At 44.5% G+C, this 19,011-nt stretch overlaps 1 protein-coding gene across 2 annotated transcripts in view; it reads left to right on the plus strand.

Moving 5' to 3' along the window:
- The first annotated feature begins 249 nt into the window (after positions 1-249).
- The window catches only part of PHF6 (PHD finger protein 6), a 35,769-nt gene continuing 17,007 nt past the window's right edge, over positions 250-19,011 (plus strand). For both annotated transcript variants that reach the window (XM_068151750.1, XM_068151751.1), the window contains exons 1-5: positions 250-422; positions 5,868-6,047; positions 6,304-6,405; positions 11,360-11,493; positions 11,888-11,931. In XM_068151750.1, the coding sequence (XP_068007851.1) occupies positions 5,910-6,047; positions 6,304-6,405; positions 11,360-11,493; positions 11,888-11,931 (418 nt within the window). In that variant the 5' untranslated portion in view covers positions 250-422; positions 5,868-5,909. The remainder of the gene's footprint in view (positions 423-5,867; positions 6,048-6,303; positions 6,406-11,359; positions 11,494-11,887; positions 11,932-19,011) is intronic.

Here is a 19,011-nt window from a genome sequence, read left to right on the forward strand (position 1 = left end):
TGCGCAAAGTACCCGCCCGCACCGCCCCCTCCCGTTTCCCGGCTTCTCTCGCCCCCGCGGGCCTGGCGGAGAAACCGGCGGTGCGCGTGCGCGCAGGAGGCCGCCAGGGCCCGGCTCGCTCCCGTCGCGTCGCCTCGCGCGCCAATCGAGCGCCGCCCCGCAGCGTGCCCCCGCAGCGTCGCGCTGCCGCGGCCCGAGCGCGCCGTGCGTGCGTCCGCCCGCTCTTGCGTGCGTACGTACGTACGTGCGTGCGTGCGTGCTTGCGCTCGGCGGCGGTGGCGGCGGCAGCGCAGCGTCCCCTGCCCCGAATGAAAGGGACGGTCCCGGCGAGAGAGAGAGCGGCCGTGAGCGACCGGCAGTGACGGGGGGGGTGGGGGTGTGCCCGAATTGCTCCTCTCCCCGGCGCCCCACCCGCCACACGGGTGAGTGACTGAGTGACCAACCGAGTGCCCAACCGCCTCGTTGCCCGCCCAACCGCCTCTTTGCCGCGCTCCCGGGGCAGGCACGGCATCCCTCCGTCCCGCCTGCCCTCAGTTCCCCGGCCCGGGGAGCCCGCCTTGCCCTCCCGCCGCCCGCCACCGGCCGCCGGCTGTCCCTGGGCCTCAGCGAGTCGCCCACCCCCCGGGAGGGTCCCGGCACCCATCGCTGCCTGTTCGGGGGGCGCCCCCCCCCCCGGTGCCGTTACCCGCCCCCCCTTCCCTTCGCCGAGCCGACGGCAGCCTTTCGCTCCGCCCGCCTCGGCCCGCTCCCTCCTTCCCTTGAGGATCCGCCCCCCCTTGTCACTGAGTCCCATTTCCCCCAAAATTTGGGGTGGAACAGAGGGACGGATCGCTCTTTCCGAGACCCCGCGTCCTACCGAGCACTCTCTCAGTAGGCCCTCCGCCGTACAGGGCTCAGGCCCCGCCGGTGCTTGTGGCCGGGCCCTTGCGGGAACAGTCGCGGCAGTCCAAGCCCAGAGGGGTGCCGTAGCCTCAGAGATTCTCCTCGGGGAAGCGAGCAGCGGAGGTGCCGCTATCAGCCCCTCTCCCGCTCCCCGTGGGAGGATGTAAACTTTGCTACAGACCGGTCTGTGCTGCCTGCCAGCCCTGTCTTACCGCAGGCTCTTTCTGTGGGGTTTTTAGCTACCTACTCCGTTCTTTTTGTTTAGGGCTTCGAGGTTTGGGCCTTTCCTGCCCTCGCCTTTGCCCCTACTATGTTTTTTTATTATTCTTTTAAAAAGAAGTTGTATGGATAAGTTCTTATCCTCCTTCTAACAGTGCCTGTAGGATGCTCTGTTAACGTGACTCTCGGATAAAGATTTCTGTGGGACTTGTGACTTTGGATGCTCAACTACACACCCAGCAGGATACCTCCTCTCTCCCCAGCTTCACTCCTCACCCCCCCTTCTCAAAAATAACGCCCCCAGTAATGGATGATTGACCCTGGAAACTAGAAAGCACTTGAAGAATTTCCTGAGGAGACAATCTGGTCCCTCTAGTCAGCATCTTGAAACCCAACTTAAGGCAGAGATTTTCTGTAGCCTTCCCTCCCTGAGAGCCCAGACCACTCCAGCACCTGTAGTGAACCTCTACAAAGCTTGTGTGTTTCTTGTGTAGGTTTTCCTTGAGCATCTCAAATTTACTTTATGGGTAAAGATAAATCATCATGGAAAAAGGAAACAGTAATTTTGTGTTCGTACAAACACAGCCAAACAAACTTTACTCGAGCAGGTCCAGCACATAGGTCACCATCCCTTTGCTGGATGTACAAGTGAGGCCTTAACTCCTCTAAACAGGCTCTTGAAAGATACCTCAGGCAATAAATAGGGATTAAAACCCAGGTTACTTTCCATTCTTTGGTGCTGAACAATGTCTCCTGCACCGAGAGCATCCTCCGTTGCCTGAGAGTCGCTGAACTTGGCGCTTTTCTTCTGCCTTCCAGAGACATGTTGCCTGCAGCTCAGCAGGGCAGGGTATGAGCTGTATGAGTTTGCCAAAATGTGCTGTTTTAAAGATACAAAAATCAAGGTGCTGTTAGGGGCAGCACCACAGTGAGGAACTTTAGTGGATGTTAGTGAGGAACTTTAGTGGGCGTTAGTAAGGAACTTCACTGGACGTTAAGGAAGAGCTTGAGTGGACGTTAAGAAACGTGAAGGCAGCTGAGCCCAAATTTTTGACTGGAGAATCACTGAAGGAGTTTCTTCCTCTGTGGTTTTGGGGCAGATGTAACTTTTTCATTTATGGTTTTTTTTCAGGCCAAGCCTGTGGAGAACATTTCTGTGTGTAGTAATCAGTGTGTTGTGGAACACATGTTCCATTTTGGTACAGCTACTGCATCATCTCCTAGTCAGTGATTCCATCACTTTCTCTGATCCAGTCTCTGCCTTTCTCAGACAAAGCTGACACTTTGAACACTTAATTTTATAAGTCTTACTCATTTGTTAGCTCCTCAAATGTGGAAAACAGAACTACTGAGCTGGCTTTGAGTTGCATTATTTTGCTTCTCCGGCTGAAACGTAGCTTTGCTCCTTGGCAAACAGCCTTAGCTGCTTTTGGGTGATTTAACTTGAACCAAGAATTTTGACTGCATGGAGGATTCTGGGGCCGTGCTACAGCTGTGTACCTTGGATCATCTCTTCCAGGAAGTGGATTTTGTGAAATGGGCAGGGTGAGAAGTGCATTTTGGCCCAAAGAAAAGCCATCCCTGCCTTGTGTTTTCTCACACTTACGAGAAAGCAAACATCCTTCAGGGAGAGGTTTGTAGATCAAACGCTCCTGAAACATTTCTCCTGCTCAGGTGGTTGTTTTTTTTTAATGCAGTCTTTAGAAATGTATAAATAGTGTTAATGCCTGGTGACAGAGGAACCACAAATGCAGAGGGTGGTGGAGTAGAAAGGAGACTTTTAGATACGTTTAGGAAATGCTTTCAGAGTCATTTAATCTGATGGTGAAGAGAATCTGAGTTTCTTCTCTGCTACTTTTCAGCTTGTTTGCATTTCAAATATATATTATTTTTTTCAAGTGTTAAATTATTTATGATTAAGTATTCTGAGACACAGTATTTGCTCTTCTAACTTTATTTAATAACTTCAACCTCTGTGCCATCACCAGGTAAATGTTTGCATTATTTTTCACTCTCAGCCTTGAAAGATTGAATTCTGCAAGAGGGCTTAAGAAGTTAGGGTATGTCAGGCTCTCCTGCTGCTGTAGTGATGCAGCTTCTCCTGTCTGTTAGTGCACCACTAGGCTTAAAGCTTTGAGGAGGGTTCTTTATAGTCTTGCTTCTTGGAAGGTACTTCTAAATGAAAGATGGGGAGAGCCGCTTCATAAATGTTGATGTGTCCTATAAATTGTTTGCATTTTCCAAACCAGGCATTTGCTTGTGAAATCGAAGGCTGGCTGGGGCTCAGAGCAGCAGCTCTTATGCCTCTTAAGTCACCACAACCTGCCCATGTGTTTTGAAGGGAATTCCTGATCTTCCTTTTCAGAGCTGCTCTAATTGCTGTCAATATATTGCTAATGTAATCCAAATACACAACGAAACAGGGAGACCCCAAAGGAGTCTGTGTGTGTATATCAAATGATCCACACCAAAACAGACTGGTGGGGGTTTTTTTTTGCATGTTAAATCATTTTCTTAATACATTTCTAACCCACCACTGTGTCATTTATGTTGAGCTATTATGACCTGATAGCAAGCGAGCTTTGTGATATTATTTCCTATTTACCTTTTGTATTTTTTTTCCCTGCCTCCAAATAGTTGTGGGTTTTTTTTTCAAGTTAAACCCCCCCCACTAATTTAACACCTACCCACCCATTTGAAAATCCATGTACCTATCCTTCAGGATCCATTCCTCCTTTCTACTCAGGAGGGGTAACAGAGTGGTCTTGTTTTGTGTTCTTTAGAAGAATACAGTATAGTAGTTCTTTTGTGCTTAACACTTAAGGGCCCTCTATTGCCACTGCAAGAGGGTGTGACTAGTTTATCCAGATTGGCACATTTTTTTGTGCAAATCAGCAAGATCTGAAATCTAGGCATTCTTCTTGTGAGTCTGCAGTCACAGGCTGCTAAACTGCTTCCCGGCTCTAAAAGAAAGCAAATGAAGCTGTTGGTGAAGCAAAGGCCACAGATCCAGGACAGGACACCTTTTGATGCAGGAGTTTTGTGAACATCAGAGGACAAACAGTTAAACCCTCAGCCTGTGACAATCTGTTGAAACAGAAGAGTGGGACTGTAACAGGGTTGCCTTTCAACAGTACTGACAGGAACTTAGTAACATTCCTCTGCTTTCAGTTAGAGAAATAGGAGTGGTATTAATGTTAGGACAGCGCTGGAAGCAGACAGGTTTGCCTATGCAAATGGCAGCAGTCAGTCATGTGTCTTCATGCAGGTCACTGTGGTTGCATGGTCCAGATGCACTGCAGCTCTGCTCTTCTTACAGCTGGGTGTTAGTTATTCTCTTTCTTTTTTGTCTTTTTTCTTTCCCCTTCAGAAATAGGAAACTGTGTGGGGACTTATTTAGATGAGTCTGATGTAGACAGGGGCCGAGGTGGATGCTTTTATTGCAGTTGTGGCCCATTCTGACAGTAAGGCTCATATCTCCAAAGCACAAAGCTGTGAACCTGTTGGAAGAGGACAATATTTTCTTGCTTGCTTGAGAAGCAGATGAACACAAACTGCTTCATTCTGGGCCAAGGCTCCTTAGGTGTTTTCACTTTTGAACTTGCAGTGTCTGCTGCTGCCTGGTTAGGGGATGGGGACCTCGAGTCAAGTTTGTGGTTCACATCAAATTGAAGTTACTTTCCTTAGATGAGAACAGCAGCTGACATGTGCTTACTGAAAATGGTTATGCTTGGTACTGCTAAATGAACTGTGGCTCTCGATAAGGTTTCCGTGGCAGGGTGTTGCTCCTAGATGGGGCTGAAATTTTGTTCCTAATGCTGCTTGCCTTAGCCACAGTGCCTCTGTGAGGTGCCTAAAATGGTAACATTTTATCTTCTCATCTCCACCCTCATCCGAAGCTCATTCTCTGCTGTGATACTCTCTGAGCTTTTCTAAAGCTCAAAACCTCTTCTGGACGCTGTGCTGGACTCTTGAGGGGCTTCTTGCTTGGCTTTTGAAGCACTTCAGTAGCATGCACAGGTGGTGCCCTTTCTACAAATCCTTTTGCACTAATAAGTGACCATCAGGATGGGACAAAAGACCTGCAGTACCTTTCCCCTAATGATGGCTGCACTTGCATTTTCAGCTTATTCCTACTTTTCCACTTAAGCTCTATTTAGTAGCTAAGGTTTTGTGGTGGTAGCTAAAGTTTTGTAGTGGTAGCTAAAGTTTTGTGGTGGTATCCAAAGTAAGTTTTGTGGTGGTATCCAAAGTAAGTTTTGTGGTGGTATCCAAAGTAAGTAAGTTTTGTGGTGGTATCTATATTTTTGTGGTGGTATCCAAAGCTTTACAAGTAAGTTTTGTGGTGGTATCCAAAGTAAGTTTTGTGGTGGTATCTATATTTTTGTGGTGGTATCCAAAGCTTTACAAGTAAGCTTTGTGGTGGTATCCAAAGTAAGTTTTGTGGTGGTACCTATATTTTTGTGGTGGTATCTATATTTTTGTGGTGGTGTCCAAAGCTTTACATTGGTATCCAAAGCTTTACATTAAGGCTCAACCATTTTTGCCTAAAGAGCTGACTCTGCTTGGCAATACAAGTTCATTCAAAGCTGCCAAAGAGCTGCCTCTGCTGGGTGCTTGTTTGTTTGGCTGTACTGAAGTAGCATAAAAGACTGAAGAGGGACCAGGCACTTTTCAGGCAGCCAAAGGTATGTTTATGAAAGTGTAAGTTAAATTGCCTTTTTGTTGCTGTTAACATGCTGATCACACCTTTTTTTTTTCTGTAGCATTGAGAGGATTGAAGTGGCATTCTAAGGCCATTTAAAATCATGACAAGCTCAGTTGGACAGAAAAAAGTCTCTTCAAGACAAAGGAAGTGTGGTTTTTGTAGATCTAATAAAGATAATGAATGTGGACAATTGTTGATGTCAGAAAACCAGAAGGTGGCAGCACATCACAAATGTATGGTAAGTAACCCACAGGAAACAACAACAAAAAAAACAAAGCAAGGAAGGTCGTGGGCTAGTCAAAAGACTGCAAACAAATGGAAAAAAAAAAAAACCAAATCCCCCAGCTGTGGCATTGGCACAAGTGATTCATGGCTGTAATTTGCCACCGTCGTGGGTTTCGTGTTGTCTGAGTGTTCTGTCTCACTTGTGCCTTTTAAACCTTGAAAACATAAAGCACACACAGAAAAAAAAAGTTTTGTTCTTGTAATTCTAGCTGTTCTCATCTGCACTGGTGTCTTCACCCACTGATAATGAGAGTCTGGGTGGATTCTCAATTGAAGATATTCAGAAAGAAATCAAGAGAGGCACAAAACTGGTAAGTTGGTTTTGGTTTTTTTTTGGCTCTTGAAAATAGAAGGCAAGGGTTGGGTTTTTTTTAATCTACCCTTCTGGAAAGCTTCCCATGGGATTGTTCAGGGTGTTGTATCTGTTGGGTTTGTTTAGAGTGTGTGAGCAATGAGGTAGTGGATGGCTTAGAGAAGGTTATTGAAATGAAACGCTGGAATAGGTTGGCCAGGGAGGTCTGGGGGTCATAGAATCATTCAGGGTTGGAGGGGACCACAAGGATCCAACCCCCCTGCCATGGGCAGGGACACCCCACACTAGATCAGGCTGGCCAGAGCCTCATCCAGCCTGGGCTTAAACACCTCCAGGGATGGGGCCTCCACCACCTCCCTGGACAACCCATTCCAGGTGTTCAAAGCCAGGTTGGATGAGGCCTCGAGCAACCCAGGCTAGTGAAAGGTGTCCCTGCCCACGGCAGGGGGTTGGAACTAGATGATCTTTGAGATCCCTTCCAACCCAAACCATTGTAAATCTGAAACCAATTTATTCACAGATTCAGATTCCTAGAAACAGATAAATTTAGTGGACATGACTATACTTCTGCTGAAGTTAAATTTGCATGTCAGTTAACCAACCCTTGAAGTGCCTTTAGGAAAAGATAAAACAGTAGTTTTTTTATTTCAGTCAAGTTCTGCTCTCATGTTTGAAGAACTTAATCATGGAATTAGTAGAAAATAGATCCAGAATTATGATTTTTGCAGTCTTTGGGTATTTTTTTCCCCCCCCTCACTGGCAAATGCAGATGGCTATAGCAGATAGGTATTTTTTTTCCAAGCAAATCTGCAAGCTGATTGATAGAACATGCCCTTTTTATTCCCCCCCTTTTTTGTTGTTCTGATGGGCTGCACCTAAACACCACCATGTCCTAAACTGTCTATTTCTAATCCAGTGGTTCCTATTTAACATCTTCTGGTAGATTTCAGAAAGAAACCCACATTCTAGGGACCTCATGAGGGTATTGCTGTACCTTTCCCAGTATTGGGTTTTGCAGCTACCAGAGGTAATTTTATTGCTTCCTTTCATACTGCCTTAATGGATGATGCCATGAATATAGCTGTCTGGGAGGTATGTGAGTACAACAGTGGTCACAGCTCTGCCAAAGGCATCAGCATTGAGCAGCAATGACTTTTTTTATTATAAAGTTCCCAAGAAGGTGATTCATTCATTTTGCTTTTGTTTCATTTCATTCAGAACTGCTTGTTTTTCATTTGGGGGGGAAATGAGTGAGGCTTGAAAGTCTCCTTCAAGCAAATCACCAGTTCACTCTTGTACCTGGAAAAGCTTATTGGAAGCTCTCTTATGTATCTACCAGTTCTTGGGCTACTAAGAGTAATTCAAATCATTATTGTAGAAGTGCAAGTATTTAATAATGATGTAATATTTCCTCCCCTCCAGTGTTTAATTTGAATGTTTTCCAACTCAGGGCACTTTCTTTGCTGCTCTCATTAGCTGAAGCATGAAGAAGTAACTTTTCACAAGTCATTCACATTGTGATTAAGAATTTCCAAAGAACATGGTACAGCTGCAGATCATAAGAAAAAAAACCCAAACCCAAACTTTCAGATTCTTGAGTGTCCAAAATCTTTTTCTCAGGGTTGTTTCTTTTTTTTTGTGTCATTGATGTCTTCTGTTTTTCTGCTTTTGAGATTTTTTGATGCTACAGCTGGGTAATATATTCCTGGAGCTCACTGGGTGTATGGAGCAGGCACTTTGTTCAGCTTTCTTGCAGAAAACCTGGGTCTGGTTAATCTGGTAGCCTCACAGGCCTGAGGTGATTCCCCTTTGGAGAGAGAATTTACAAGACAATGTTAGATCCTCACTTAGGTCCCTTATCTCTGTAGCTGTCAGAAAACAACAGCTCTGGATCACTGTCTGGATGGTTCTGCCTTCCTACATTGACTTTTATAGGAAGCTTAAAGCTAAATATTTATAGTTAGCCCAGATACCCTCTCAAAGGTCTGCTTTCTGTTCTAGCCTGTTCTTTCATGTGGGAACACACTGAGCAAAAAATATCTCAGCGTGGTGCACTGGGCTAAGTAATTACATTGATGGCTTGGACTAAATTTGGCTGCAGGCAGATTTTACGTAGTTGCCTTCCTTCAGGAGGTGCTGCTGCTGACCAGATACACACTGAAAACTGAGGCTTGTTCATTACTGCAGTGATAGTGACTGACACATGGAGCCTTGCTGAGGGTGGTATATTTATCTGAGAGGTTGGTAGGCTCAAACCTTAGCAGGCCAGTCATGAAAACTTCTGAAGTCTTGAATATCTGGGAGTACAAGGCAGTGATGTCATTAGATGTGTGCATGGGAGGGGGGTTTGTTGTTGTTTCTTAAGGGCTTACCTATTTTGCAGCTTGTCAAACCTCACATATGCATGGTACCCACAGAATCACAGAATGTTAGGGGTTGGAAAGGACCTCAAAAGATCATTTACTCCAGCCCCCCTGCCAGAGCAGGGTCACCCAGGGCAGGTCACACAGGAACACATCATGTGGGTTTTGAAAGTCTCCAGAGAAAGAGATTCCACAACCTCTCTGGGCAGCCTGGTCCAGGACTCTGTCACCCTCACAGTGAAAAAGTTTTTCCTTGTGTTCATGTGGAACCTACTCTGCTCCAGCTCGCCCCCGGTGCCCCTTGTCCTGCCATAGGACATCACTGAGCAGAGCCTGGCCCTGTCCTCCTGACACTACCCTTCACATTGTTATCTGCATGAATAGGGGCACCCCTCAGGCTCCTCCAAGCTAAAGAGCCCCAGCTCCCTCAGCTTTGCCTCATAAGGCACTCTTTTAAGCAGTTCCCTGAGGTCCTTCTTGAACCAAGGGGCCCAGAACTGGACACAATATTCCAGATTAGGCCTCACCAGGGCAGAGCAAGAGGGGCAGGAGAACCTCTTTGGACCTACTAACCACACTCCTTCTAATCCACCCCATGGTGCCATTGGCCTTCTTGGCCACAAGGGCACACACCTTGGGAATTAATCTGTTGACAGTGCCTTTCTGGACAGTAGGACTTGTACCAATGGAATAAGTACTTTATTACTGTCAGGAAATACAGACCAATAAGTCACTCTAAAAATTCCTGTAGCATGTTTTGTTCATACATCATGGTGTTAATAAAGTTTACTTTCAGTCATTTCTAGCTTTCAAAATACTGAAGTCCTGACTGAAATTGATTGGACATAACTTCAGTTTAGGCTTTTATGGAGGACTTTGATCCACCATTCCTATATATTAGCCATAAGGTATACCAAATTGATGAGCTAAATGGCCATACAGTTTAGGTAACAACTAGGGAACAGTCTCTTAACTCTGGTGCCATTTCAGAGCTTGCAGAGGAGTAAATGGAGATGATCCAAAGCTTTGACATTTTTTCCTGTTAACTTTGTTAAAATTGAAAGCCAGGATGGTGATACATAACTCTGGTATATTTATTTGTCATATCTGAGACTAACAAGAAAGTGTACTCCACACAGATCCTACACTGCACACTTAAGTGTTTGGAATTGGTTATGCTCTTTTAGGAGAGACACAGACAACATGCAGGGTGAAAACAAATAGCTCCAGTTGTCTTGAGAGGGAAGTTTAATGGGAAATTCTGAGATATTGGGGGCAATATTATGTAAGTAAACAAGAATAGAGAGGAAAGTATTGTGATAGAAGTTCTTCCCCATGAAGGTGCTGAGATGCTGGCACAGGTTGCCCAGGGAGGTGGTGGAAGCCTCCTGCCTGGAGGTGTTTGCAGCCAGGCTGGCTGTGGCTGTGAGCAACCTGCTGTAGTGTGAGGTGTCCCTGGCCATGGTAGGGGGGTTGGAACTGGCTGATCCTTGAGGTGCCTTCCAGCCCTAACAGTTCTATGTTTCTATAATTTCTTTCCTAACACAATGTAAGAAGGACAGTGAACAATTTAAAAGCATGGTGGTGTAGCCTAAGCAATGATGAGTCTGATATGAAAGGAATTAGTTGGAAATGGGTGTCAAGATGAAGGTGGTGCTCTCTTTTCTGTGATGCTCAGTGCTAGGACAAGGACCAGTCAATACAAACTGGAACACAGGGAGTTCCACCTCAACATGAGGAAAAACTTCTTTACTGTGAAGGTGACAGAGCCCTGGAGCAGGCTGCCCAGAGAGGTTGTGGAGTCTCCTCTGGACCCTTTCAAAACCTGTCTTGATTCATTCCTGTGTGACCTGCCCTGGGTGCTTTGGCAGGGAGGTTGGTCTCAATGATCTCCAACCTTCCAACCCTTAACATTCTGTGATTCTGCAGTAGGCTTCCATTTAACCTTTTGCACCCTATAGGTATGAAGAAGAAAATTTAGTCTAATAGAAAGAAATTCATTGTATTTACCAAATGCTTCACTAAATTCAGTCTTTTGGAAATGCCTTAAAGAAATAACCAGCTAGGAAAAAGAAAGATCAAGGTAGCTGCGGAGGCTAAGGTAAATCTGGAGGTCATTAGTATTTTTGACTGAAAGGTTCATTGCCAAATGAGTGGTTTGGGCTTCTTTTCCTAATGTCATTCTGAACTAAACAGGTACAGTTTGTGATTTTACTAGTTCTGAAATGGTTGGTACAAGCAGCCCATCCTTTGGGAGTGGGATGTTCAGGTGAACGGCTGTGTCAGTTCCATCAGCCATGTGAAGTGAATGACTCTCTTCACTGAACTGGTGACCAGCATATGATGGCTGTTGGGACTGTGGCATAATAACTTCTCCTTGGTTTCAAAGTAAATTCTGCAAAGCACCTGAGAGCAGGCAAGAGTCCTGCTAATTGTGTGTCCCCACTTCTTTTTGTCACAAGGGGTGCTAACTGTGTTTGCAAACTCATGTTGTCTTGAACTCTTAATTCTTTTGAAGCTCAGAAATACTAAGCCAACAGTGACAGCAATTGTGCTTTCTTTTTTGTTGTTGTTGTTTTTCCTTTCCAGATGTGCTCTTTATGCCATTGCCCTGGAGCAACCATTGGCTGTGATGTAAAAACATGCCACAAGACATATCACTACTACTGTGCTTTGCATGATAAAGCTCAGATAAGAGAGAAACCCTCACAAGGCATTTACATGTAACTATTCCTTATTTTCCTATGCTTCTTTTTTTTGTGTGTTTATATTTCACATTGGTTTAAAAAAAAAAATAGAAAAATAACCCAAAATAAACAAATCCCCCAACAACAACAAAGCCAAATAAAATAACCCCCCCCAAGCCCTCCCCCACCATCCCCCCCAACTTTGGAATCTAACCAGAACTATGAAGCGAAAACGATGCGCTAGGGGGGAAAAAGGCACATTGTCACTGGAAGATTTGGATCTCAGTGAGTCCTGCAAGTGGGAGAAAAAGGAGGGAAAAAAAAAAAGAGAGAGAGAGATAAAAATGTACTGGCATTTAACATTGCAAAGATGAGTAAATAACCTGTGAATCGTGACTGACTTGACAGTGTTCAACTACTCTGTTTGTAGGATTTTATGTCGAAAACACAAGAAAGCCACGCATAACTCTGAAGGTAAAAACAATCATTCCATATCACCTGTTTTTTTTTCCCCATTGTAGCAAGCTGCTTGGTTACATTGAATTTCTCTGGAGGGTAGAAATGTTTTCAGTGGAAAAATGAGAACCTTTTGATTATTGTCATTCTTATTATCACTATTACTTGAGGAAACAGTTTGGAAGCACTTCCGGTTTCTGTGTTTTCCTCTCAACATTCTTTGGGTTTGGTGGAGAAAATCTAAAAGAGAAATTGGAGGGTCTTTGGGAAGATTTGATACAGGAGATGAGGAGGAAATTCTTGACAGTGAGGGTGGTGAGGCACTGGAACAGGTTGTTGGTGCCCCCTCTCTGCAGGTACACAAGGCCAGGCTGGATGAGGCCTTGAGCAACCTGGGCTAGTGGAAGGTGTCCCTGCCCATGGAAGGTGTCCCTGCCCATGGCAGGGGGGTTGGAACTAGATGACCTTTAAGGTCCCTTCCAACTCAAACCATTCTGTGGTTCTATGAAACAAAATTTGGGTAAGAAGAATGCATTCCCTTCTGGGAAGATGCTGATTTAGGTTTGTGGTTAAATGTTCACAGTCTTAACATCTGAAATATTTTGTCAGTGGACAGCTGATTCTTTGCTTATGTTCCTGAAACATTCCCTACCTTTTTGGAACTATTGGAAGAGTCTAACTCTTCCCATAAGAAGGACCCAATTGTAAATGAAAAAGCTTTGTGATGAGATGCCTCACAGAGCTGTTTCTGAGTCATTTTGATAAACAACAACAGCAAAAAGCCCCATATGGTTGTATCCATAAAAGCTGTGCATCTTTGCAGGGCAGAGTTGTGAAATGCATGAGGAGGGGTGCTGTGCCAAAAACGTACCCAAGAGGTGGTTAAAATTCCAAACTAGTTGTGCTGTTGTGTATTTGTGCAGGTGCTTTTCCTTTTTCCTACTGTAGCTGAATTTGGGTAAGCAAACAGTTGCCAGCTGATGCTTTGCATTACTTGGAACTGAAATGTCATCACATTTATCTGACCAGGAGTATGTGACTCTCCACTGAAGATGTTCTTAAATTTCATCAGTTGCTAAAGGCTCTTTCTGCTAAATGGAGGTTTTTGTTTTAGGGTAAATACACTGCTTTTTATGCTGCAGATAGTAGATATTAGTGGTGCAGTTTGGATGTTACTGCAGTGTTTGGAAAGATAACTGAAGGCAGTTAAAAAATGCCAAAGGAAAACTGATTCATTCTTTAAAGTTAGCTTTGGAGCCTTCAATGCAGGAAGGATGTGGACCTGATGGAGTGGTCCAGAGGAGGGCCATGAAGATGATCAGGGGGCTGAAACACCTCTGCTATGAAGACAGGCTGAGGGAGCTGGGGGTGCTCAGCCTAGAGAAGAGAAGGCTCCAGGGAGACCTTAGAGCAGCCTGCCAGTAGCTGAAGGGGGCTACAAGAAGGCCTCAGAGGGACTGTTTCTAAAGGCCTGCAGTGATAGGACAAGGGGCAATGGTTTGACATTAGAGAAGAGGAGATTTAGATTGGATGTTATGAACACGTTCTTTACCAGGAGGGTGGTGGAACACTGAAGAGGTTGCCCAGGTAGCTGAGGCCCCATCCCTGGAGATACTCAAGGTGAGGCTCAACAAGGCAACCTGATCTAGTGGAGGATGTCGCTGCTGACTGCAGGGGATTGGACAGGATGACCTTTGGAAGTCCCTTCCAACCCAAACCATTCTAGGATTCTAAATAACTATTGTTGTATGCTTTGTATAAAACAGTCTCTGATTTTGCTGTTACTAGATTGAAACAAGAAAAGCAGCATCCATGTTCCATTAACTCTCCACAGAGTCAGGGCTGCGTTGTCTTGTAGTTTGGCACGTTATTCCTGTGCTTTGGGGTTTGTTTTGCACCTAGGCAGAAAGTGATATTTGAGTTCAGAGAGAGAGATGGATCTCTTCCCCTGATATTTAAGCATAAGCTTTTACTCAGTGTTTGACATCTATTGAAAAATGCCTCCAATTCCACATGCAGCCCAATGCCAATGGATTACCTTTTATCTTCTTGGAATTCCTTGCAGGATCTGAAATGGTGTTTCTCTTGTAAGAGCTTCCAGAAACCATGAGCTCCAATTCTACAACAGCAAATGGCTGGTAGATTTTATCAGGCTGTATTTGAATGAGAACACAGGGCAAAACTTAGTGGCAGAGTGGCTTTTAGTTTCTTGAATGTTGATAATGGCAGTTTATGAAAACAGTAAATGAGACTCATCCAAAGAGCCTTTTAGATTTGAGGGTCCTGTGTCCAGTTCTGGGCTCCTCAGTTTAGGAAGGAGGTTGACTTGCTGGAGCGTGTCCAGAGAAGGGCAACAAAGTTGGTGAGGGGCTTGGAACACAAGCCCTATGAGGAGAGGCTGAGGGAGCTGGGGTTGCTTAGCTTGGAGAGGAGGAGACTCAGGGGTGACCTTATTGCTCTCTACAACTACCTGAAGGAGGGTTGTAGACAGGCAGAGGTTGGTCACTTCTCCCAGGCAACCAGTACCAGAACAAGAGGACACAGTGTCAAGCTGCTCCAGGGGAGGTTTAGGCTGGAGGTCAGGAGGAAGTTTCACACAGAGGGAGTGATTGCCCATTGGAATGGGCTGCCTGAGGAGGTGGTGGAGTCACCATCACTGGAGGTGTTTAGGAGGAGACTTGATAGGATGCTTGGTGCCATGGTTTAGTTGATTAGGTGGTATTGGATGATAGGTTGGATGCGATGATCTTGAAGATCTCTTCCAACCTGGTCTGGTCTGGTCTATTCCTATTCCTTTTCCTATTCCTATTCCTGTTCTATTCTATTCTAAAGAACATCAGTCAGGAAAACCTGACTTCAAAGAACCCAATAGTATCTTACTTAACATTGAAGTTTGGAGCCTTGAGGTTAAAATATTTAGTGATGCTTTACACCTCTAGAAATGTGTGTAGCTATGCTTCATATTTCTGTTTTTTGGGGTTTGTTTGTTTAATATTTGGCTAAAATTTTACCCAGTGCTCATTCCTAAAGAATATGTTCTGTATTATCCCAAAGAATTTGTTCTATCTTGGGTCCATACAGTTCAAAGAACTGTACCCATAGAATACTGTGTGCAGTTACGGATTTGATGTTGCCAGGATCTGGGGGCACTTTTTTTTGGGTGATAGACCTCCTTTAAATGAAAGATATTAAATATATTGATATTGCACCTGTCTCATGGAAATGATAGAACTGCTATGTTACAGGCTATTATATAGAGTAGAATATTGAATCTCACAGAATTGCTGTATTATAGGATATTATATAGGCTATAGAATGTTATAGAATTGGTCTGTTATAGGCTATTATATAGATAAAGGATATAGAATATTACAGAATTGGTGTATTATAGGCTATTATATAGAATACAGAATATTATAGAACTGGTGTATTACAACAACCCCAGGCAGTGCTACAGGCTGGGGACAGAGTGGCTGGAGAGCAGCCAGGCAGAGAGGGACCTGGGGGTATGGGTTGACAGCAGCTGAACATGAGCCAGCAGTGTGCCCAGGGGGCCAAGAAGGCCAATGGCATCCTGGCCTGCATCAGGAATAATGTGGCCAGAAGGAGCAGGGAGGTCATTGTGCCCTGTGCTCAGCACTGGTTAGGCCACACCTTGAGTCCTGTGTCCAGTTCTGGGCCCCTCAGGTTAGGAAAGATGTTGAGATGCTGGAAGGTGTCCAGAGAAGGGCAAGAAAGCTGGGGAGGGGTCTGGAGCACAGCCCTGTGAGGAGAGGCTGAGGGAGCTGGGGTTGCTTAGCCTGGAGAAGACGAGGCTCAGGGGAGACCTTGTTGCTCTCTCCAACTCCCTGAAGGGAGGTTGTAGCCAGGTGGGGGTTGATCTCTTCTCCCAGGCAAGCAGCACCAGAACAAGAGGGCACAGTCTCAAGCTGTGCCAGGGGAGGTTTAGACTGGATGTAAGGAAGAAATTCTTTAGAGAGAGAGATTGGCCATTGGAATGTGCTGCCCAGGGAGGTGTTGGAGTCACCATCTTTGGGGGTGTTTAGGAGGAGAATGGATGGGGTGCTTGGTGCCATGGTTTAGTTGATTAGAAGGTGTTGGGTGATAGGTTGGACGTGATGATCTTGATCTTCCAACCTGGTTGATCCTATTCCTACTCTACTCCTACTCCATTCCATTCCACATAGCAGTTGTTTTGAATGGTAACTTAGTGCTCCTGCTCTGGGATGCTGGTGATGTATTTTTCTTTCTTGGTCAGTGTAGAACATCTGGCACTTCATGTTCTTTGTATCCAGATTTAATTGTTGCACTCCAAACATTTGTATTCTGTCACTTCTGTTGATGGATGTTGGAAGAGTTTTGGGGAGTGTTTGGTTTGGTGCAGTCCAGAGCAGTTTATTTCTTTGTAGGCAATCCTGAGTGAGACTCATGGTTTTTTTTCCCTTGCTTCACTATAAAATCAGTGCTTTTTGGGGGGGTCATACTTGTTCAAGTCTGAGGTCTGGCTAATGTTAGAAGTTTAGAAGGGATATCTCTTAACTTTTATAGTAACAGTTTAAGGAACAGTTTTTGAGGCCGCATGGAAATGCAGCTGAAGGACCTATGCGGGAATCAAAGTTACCCAATTAAAACCTCTTACATATTGCTCTCATCAACTTCAAGTGGTGCAAGAATTCATCAGACTAAGTATCTCTCTGCTCATCAAGACCAAATTAATGGGTGATGGGAGTTAATTTTCCTTTAACTGGCAGGAGTTGCTGAACTAGCTGCTGTTTTCTTTGCATATAAAAAGACAAAACGTTGGCAGCAAAATCTCCTGCCCTTATATTGATTATTTTGGGGGTGGCATAGAGCAGGAAAAATATGTTCCTCCTGTGTTTCCTTTGTGTATGTTTACTTCTAGAGTATGTTTACTTCTAGAATGTATGTTTACTTCTAGAGTGCTGTGCTGTGTTCACACTAGCTGGAAAAGCCACAGTAAAAGTGAGGTGCTCTCACGCTCACCCTGGGGCTGTAGGGCCAGCAGACTGGAAGTCTCAGTCCAAGCTACTGAAAGCTTCCTGCCTTGATCTTTGTCTTGCTGTTATAAATCTTCACAGAATAATCTGACCTGAACTTCAAGTAGTAATTTCATTTGTAGTTTGGGCAAGTCTGTTTTCAGTGCCTCATAGGTTACAGGAATTGCTGCCAGAGCTTTCCAACTGTCATAGCTAACTAATAGCTGAATTCCTGTTCGGTTTGATACAATTTGCATTTATTCTTTTTGAAGAATGGAGTATTGTTGAACTAAGGCTTTGGAACTGCTTGTTGGAATTTATTCCAATGTACCAGAAATAATTGTGGAGAGAGGAGAAAAAAAAAATAAAGAAAGAAAGAAATCTGGTATCTTGCAGTTCCCTGCAGGTGGAGCTGCCCTGGCCCCCCATGTTTGAATTTCAAACAAATTCAGCTGATCAGGAATTGTTTAATAGCAGCTAAGATAAGAATGTAATTTCATTCTCCTGTGCTACATAGTAGTAAAACAAAGAATAATGAAGACAGCCATGTGACTCTCTATTGTGAATGTTTAAAACAGATGCTTGGGAACTGTGGGGTCAGAAAATAAAGTGTCGATAATTCCTATTGTAGCTCTACTCAAAGCCCCGGGGAATTATGTTTCCACAATGGAAATCAGGGACATTCCCTGTCTCAGCATCCTTTTCATGGTATTCTAAAGATCAAACATGAAATCTCTGCTTCTCATACTGCTCAGTATATTGAGTCAGGGTAATATTTCCCTGTGAAATCTATTTAGAGATGCTGCAATCTACAGCAGACCGAGGACTTTTTCCAAGCGCTGTGTAAGCCAGGGGCTGGCAGGGGAATCATCAGAACTTTTTGGCATTCTAGTTAGGTGACATCCTGATTCATCTTTGGATTCTTTAAGTTATTAGAGAATTAAATATTAATTAATCCTTGGTTTCTTTAATTTGTTCATAGCTGCTTTATCTGTGGTGCTGTTTGCAGCAGAATCTTGCCTAATGCTGTGCAGATGAATGCAGCCGGAAAGGAAAGCTGCTGTAACCTTGCAGTTGGGAGTCATTTCACTTCTGCTGCTGGATGGCAGCAAATTCTCCCTAGGCCCTGCTAACTCAGCCTTCTTGTTTGTCTTCTGGAAAATGCTGCTCTGAACGAGGCACCACATCTATACACAGTGTTAGACTGAGGAGGTGTTTTGCAGGAGCATCGCAATGGTGTTTCCTCAGGAAAAAGCACACAGCTCACCAAAAAGGAAGAAAGTGCTGAATGGTTTGTCCTAGCTGAGGAGCTGCCCCCTGTTTGTTTACATGATAATTCTCCTTCCTATCTAGGCAAGACATAACACAAATAGCAACTTGGTCAGCTAACTCATACTTAAAAGGTTTATCCATGCCACTTATCACACCCTTTCTGATTATGCAGATAACCTGAGAGTATTGTCTGCCTTCAGGCTCTGCCAGTGCATCGTTTGTGTGAAGAAAGCATGTAGGCTGTGTGGCTAATAAGGACCATTTGATTCATTTTCTACATGAAGTATACTTCATTAAAGAAAGAATCTCAAATACTTCACAGCATAGATACTCTGCAGTCAAAACCAGCTTTTGGGCAAGAGTCATCAGTTCCTTGATTCGGTACTTTGGGAACACATATTCGTGCTGGGACCTAAAGGGGCATTTCATTTATTTTTCCCCCTTCTTGACTCTTCCTTTCTCCAGCTTGGCTCTGTTTCATCTAATCAACCTTTTCTCCATCAAAAAATTCTGTTCCTCATTTTGATGGGTGATTTCAGAGAATGTGCTGAGAGAAGCTGCTCTTCTTTCCTGATCACTTTACCCGATTCAATATTTGCTTGCAGGGTTTAGTAATTTTATGTCTGGTTTGATTTATTTTTTTTCCATGCAAACCTCTGCTTCTTTGTACTGCTTACAGATGCAGTCAGGTTTTTATGATTGACAGCTGGGATAATGAGGTTTTCTGGTTGGTTTGTATTTCTTTCCAACTTAAAAATAATGATCTTGCCACATGGCTCAGTTGGTTTCAGCCAGATTTTAAGGACTTCTTTCTTCAACCTGCTGAAGT

This window comes from Melanerpes formicivorus, unplaced genomic scaffold (assembly GCF_026170545.1).
Source record: "Melanerpes formicivorus ecotype bairdi unplaced genomic scaffold, bMelFor1.0.p_v2 SCAF_22, whole genome shotgun sequence".
Lineage (NCBI taxonomy): Eukaryota > Metazoa > Chordata > Aves > Piciformes > Picidae > Melanerpes > Melanerpes formicivorus.